The sequence below is a fragment of the Empidonax traillii genome, unplaced genomic scaffold, assembly GCF_003031625.1.
Source record: "Empidonax traillii isolate 1590-97213 ecotype Southwest subspecies unplaced genomic scaffold, ASM303162v1 scaffold3705:size11400, whole genome shotgun sequence".
In the NCBI taxonomy this organism is placed as follows: Eukaryota; Metazoa; Chordata; class Aves; order Passeriformes; family Tyrannidae; genus Empidonax; species Empidonax traillii.
This window is the reverse complement of record NW_020958898.1, coordinates 5,051-9,337: the sequence shown is the minus strand read 5'-3', so window position 1 is coordinate 9,337 and position 4,287 is coordinate 5,051. Positions and strand designations below refer to the sequence as shown.

Below are 4,287 nucleotides of genomic sequence, written 5' to 3'. Positions count from 1 at the left end.
TTTTTTTTTTTTTTTTTTTTTTTTTTTTTTTTTTTTTTTTTTTTTTTTTTTTTTTTTTTTTTTTTTTTTTTTTTTTTTTTTTTTTTTTTTTTTTGGTGTCCTCTGCCTTTGGGGTGCCAGCTGGAGGACGGGCTGTGGGGCAGGTGGGAGATATGCCAGGTAATTCCTGTGCCAGGCTGGGCACACCCCGAGACCAAACAAGAGGCACAGCCGAGTTCCTTGGTGACGTCCTGATGTCAGGGTTGGAAAAGTCCCTTTTTTTTCTTGTGTTTTAGAGGAAATTTAAGTGGGAATTCATCGGCTTGACCCTCAAGGGCTGGCTGGGAGGGCGGTGAGAGCCCCAGGGTGGGGTTTGGGGTGGAAGGAGGGGCAGTGAGAGGTGTGGGAGCAGCCTTGGAATGTGGCTGTGCCGCCTCCTCACTGCCCACAAGGAGCCTCCCCCGGGCCTGCCCCACTCGTGGGGGGTATAGCTCAGGGGCAGAGCATTTGACTGCAGATCAAGAGGTCCCCGGTTCAAATCCGGGTGCCCCCTCCCCTTTTTCCTTCTTTTTTCTTGTCCCCCAGAATCGGGGTTGGAGCTCTGCATTCCCAGGTTTTCCCCCTGAACTCTGGGCAGGCCCCCGTGCCGGCTGCAGGTGATCCCCAGCAGAGCAGAGGAGCATCCGTGGAGCCTTTCCAAGGAGAGGGATGAGTATTTCTTGAGAAACCTGCTCTCTGTCCTAGGATTAATTAGCAGTTTTGCTGGGGTGGCAATTAGCAGTGAGATTCCTGCTGGGAACACTGGCTGGAAGCAGGGGGTATAGCTCAGTGGTAGAGCATTTGACTGCAGATCAAGAGGTCCCTGGTTCAACTCCAGGTGCCCCCTCTCTTTTCCCTTTATTTTTCCTCTTTCTTTGGCCAAAATCTTTCCCGGGAAGAAGTGAATGTGCCAAGGAATGTTGGTTGGGAGATTTGGGATTCAGGGAACTGAGGGCCCTGTTGGGAAGGTGCAGGGGTTGTGCACTGAGGAACTCCTGAGCTTGTTTTGTCTGTTTTAATCCTCTCTAATACTCACATTTCCCATAATTTATCACATTTGCCATCATTTATCCTGTGTAATTCCCTGTAGAGCCTGTGGCTGGTACTTCAAGGTGCACAGGGAGCTGTCAAATAGAAATTTGTTTCTTTCTATGAATGTTTTTAAATTCACCTTGTGCAGGTGCATGAGCAGGGGGGTATAGCTCAGTGGTAGAGCATTTGACTGCAGATCAAGAGGTCCCTGGTTCAACTCCAGGTGCCCCCTCTCTTTTTCCTCTCCTTTCACCCCTCATTTTGCCAAAATCCGTCACAGAAAGAAGCAGGAGAGCCCCCTTCTTGGATCTGGGAGTTCATTCTGTGCACTCCACGTTGGTTCTGAGCTCCAGCTTTGAAGGTATCGTGGCTCTGAGCGTGGGGAAACTCCAGAGGTTGTGCAGTGTGTGAGCAACAACTCACTGTGTGTGCCTTTCTCTGTTCTTCATATTCTGCAGGAATCCCATTTATCATAATTGGTGGCATTTAACTCCCTCTGGCAGGCACATTAAGGTGCAAAGGGAGCTGCTGAGCAAAGGAATCCAACCCATGGACAGAAAAACTTGTTTCTTTCCAAATGAATGCTTTTTTATCTACCCGTGCACACCCAGCACCAAGGGGGGTATAGCTCAGTGGTAGAGCATTTGACTGCAGATCAAGAGGTCCCTGGTTCAACTCCAGGTGCCCCCTCTCTTTTCCCTTTATTTTTCCTCTTTCTTTGGCCAAAATCTTTCCCGGGAAGAAGTGAATGTGCCAAGGAATGTTGGTTGGGAGATTTGGGATTCAGGGAACTGAGGCCCTGTTAGGGAAGGTGCAGGGGTTGTGCACTGAGAACTCTTGAGGTTATTTTGTCTGTTTTAATTCTCTCCAGAACTCACATTTCCCATAATTTACCACATTTGCCATCATTTATCCTGTTTAACTCCTGTAGAGCCTGTGGCTGGTACTTTAAGGTGCTGAGGGAGCTGTCAAATAGAAATTTGTTTCTCTCTGTGAATGTTTTTAAATTCACCTTGTGCAGGTGAATCAGCAGGGGGGTATAGCTCAGTGGTAGAGCATTTGACTGCAGATCAAGAGGTCCCTGGTTCAACTCCAGGTGCCCCCTCTCTTTTTTCTCTCCTTTCACCCTTCATTTTGCCAAAATCCGTCACAGAAAGAAGCTGGAGAGCCCCTTCTTGGATCTGGGAGCTCGTGCTGTTCTCTCCACGTGGTTCTGAGCTCCAGCTTTGCAGGTACCAAGGCCCTGACTCCTGGGAAGCTCCAGGAGCTGTGCAGCGTGTGAGTAACAACTCACTGTCTGTGTGTGCCTTTCTCTGTTCCTAACTCTGGAGTAATAATAATAACCCAAACTGATCATATTTACCAGAACTGATCACATTTGCCATCACTTATCCTGTCCAACTCCCTGTACAGCCTTTTTAACAGGCACACCAGGGGGTGCAAAGGGAGCTGCTGAGGAAAAGAGCCCAACCAGTGGACACAGAAATTTGTTTCTCTCTGTGAATGTTTTTAATCTCACCTTGTGCAGGTGCATCACCAGGGGGGTATAGCTCAGTGGTAGAGCATTTGACTGCAGATCAAGAGGTCCCTGGTTCAACTCCAGGTGCCCCCTCTCTTTTCCCTTTATTTTCCTCTTTCTTTGGATAAAATCTTTGCCGGGAAGATGATCTTTGTGGGATCTGGCAGTTTGTTCTGTGCAGTGAATGTTGGTTGGGAGATTTGGGATTCAGGGAACTGAGGGCCCCGTTGGGAAGGTGCAGGGGTTGTGCACTGAGAACTCTTGAGGTTGTTTTGTCTGTTTTAATTCTCTCCAGAACTCACATTTCCCATAATTTATCCATTTGCCATCATTTATCCTGTTTAATTCCCTGTAGAGCCTGTGGCTGGTACTTTAAGGTGCACAGGGGGCTGTCAAGTAGAAATTTGTTTCTCTCTGTGAATGTTTTTAAGCTCACCTTGAGCAGGTGCATCAGCAGGGGGGTATAGCTCAGTGGTAGAGCATTTGACTGCAGATCAAGAGGTCCCTGGTTCAACTCCAGGTGCCCCCTCTCTTTTGTCCCTTTTCACCCTTTTTTCCTCCCAGAACCTCCTCACACACAGCCCCCAGGGAGGCCTCCTTACCCCTCTGCGGCCCTGGAAATCACTTGAAGATGTTTTGCCAGGTATGAAAGCAGAGTTGGACACCTCCTCTCTGTCCACCATGTCCACTCCAACTGCACAGCTGCTGCTCCAGCTCTTCCTGTCGGGAGTAATAACCCCTGATTCAACCAGTGTTAATTAACCAGTAATTACCCCCGGTTTAGCCAGTGAATTAGCGATGATTTAACCCCTGATTTAACGCGTTCCCAGCAGTTCTGGGATGTCCCCCGGGGGCAGCCTGACGCAGGTCGGTGAGTGGGTCCCCCCGGGGCTCGAACCCGCGGCCCCGGGCCCCCCGGGCGGGGGCGCTGCCCCTGAGCCGCCCCCGGGGCGGGGCCGGGGGGGGGGCGGGAGGGGCGAGGCGGGAGGAGGTGGCGCAGGGGGCAGCGCGGGGGGCTGGGGACAGAGGGGACACCGGTTCGAGCCCGCGCTAGGCCCGGGGGGGGGCACCAGCCCCACACACACCGGGGGTGTTCCCAGTTCTAATCTGGGCGGGTCAGGGGTTCAAACCTGTCCTGGGATGGGCATCCCCCGGTCTGACCCTGACTGGGATGGGAGTTCCAGGTTCTATCCTGCCATATCACCAGGCTGTCCCAGCCTGGGATGGGAATTCTCAGGTTTGGACCCGGGAGGCCACAGGCTCTGACTCGGGAGACGCCAAACCCCGAGGCACAGACCTTACCCTCCGTGTATTAATGCAGTGACAGCTCCCTGCCAGACCTGTCCCGTGGCTGGGAATGACTCACTTTAACACCCCGGCGTTTCTCGGGGATTGCTCCTACCCGCCTCACTTAAACGGATTTGCCTTTAATCCCCGGGAAGTGTCCAAGGCCGGGTCGTACCGGGCCTGGAACAACCTGGGCTAGTGGAAGGTGTCCCCGAGAGTGGGGCTGGATGGGCTTTAGGGTCTTTCTAACCCGAAAAATTCTTTTTCCCTCTCGCACCGTCCCGGCCAGTGCGCCGCCATCTTGCCGGCTGCCGGAAGTGACGCGCGGAACCGCTTTGGCGAGGAGCGATGACGCAGTTCCGGTCCCGGTAGCGGCGGGGGACGCGCTCGCCCAGAGGCCGCGATGGGGGGGGGAGACCTGGTGAGGGTTT

At 52.4% G+C, this 4,287-nt stretch overlaps 1 protein-coding gene and 7 non-coding genes across 8 annotated transcripts in view; all 8 read left to right on the top strand.

Annotated features, from left to right (window-relative positions):
- Window positions 1–460: 460 nt before the first annotated feature.
- On the top strand, window positions 461–532 carry TRNAC-GCA. The gene has a single exon. It is a non-coding gene; the product is annotated as a tRNA-Cys (tRNA).
- A 261-nt stretch (window positions 533–793) lies between these two features.
- On the top strand, window positions 794–865 carry TRNAC-GCA. Its single transcript has one exon. It is a non-coding gene; the product is annotated as a tRNA-Cys (tRNA).
- Window positions 866–1,210: 345 nt separating this feature from the next.
- TRNAC-GCA lies at window positions 1,211–1,282 on the top strand. The gene has a single exon. It is a non-coding gene; the product is annotated as a tRNA-Cys (tRNA).
- A 386-nt stretch (window positions 1,283–1,668) lies between these two features.
- TRNAC-GCA lies at window positions 1,669–1,740 on the top strand. Its single transcript has one exon. It is a non-coding gene; the product is annotated as a tRNA-Cys (tRNA).
- Window positions 1,741–2,083: 343 nt separating this feature from the next.
- TRNAC-GCA lies at window positions 2,084–2,155 on the top strand. Its single transcript has one exon. It is a non-coding gene; the product is annotated as a tRNA-Cys (tRNA).
- Window positions 2,156–2,590: 435 nt separating this feature from the next.
- On the top strand, window positions 2,591–2,662 carry TRNAC-GCA. Its single transcript has one exon. It is a non-coding gene; the product is annotated as a tRNA-Cys (tRNA).
- Window positions 2,663–3,026: 364 nt separating this feature from the next.
- TRNAC-GCA lies at window positions 3,027–3,098 on the top strand. Its single transcript has one exon. It is a non-coding gene; the product is annotated as a tRNA-Cys (tRNA).
- Window positions 3,099–4,174: 1,076 nt separating this feature from the next.
- Window positions 4,175–4,287, top strand: part of LOC114072674 (pre-mRNA-splicing factor CWC25 homolog) — a 4,830-nt gene continuing 4,717 nt past the window's right edge. The window contains exon 1 of the mRNA XM_027910546.1: window positions 4,175–4,277. Coding sequence (XP_027766347.1) covers window positions 4,260–4,277 — 18 coding nt within the window. The 5' untranslated portion in view covers window positions 4,175–4,259. The remainder of the gene's footprint in view (window positions 4,278–4,287) is intronic.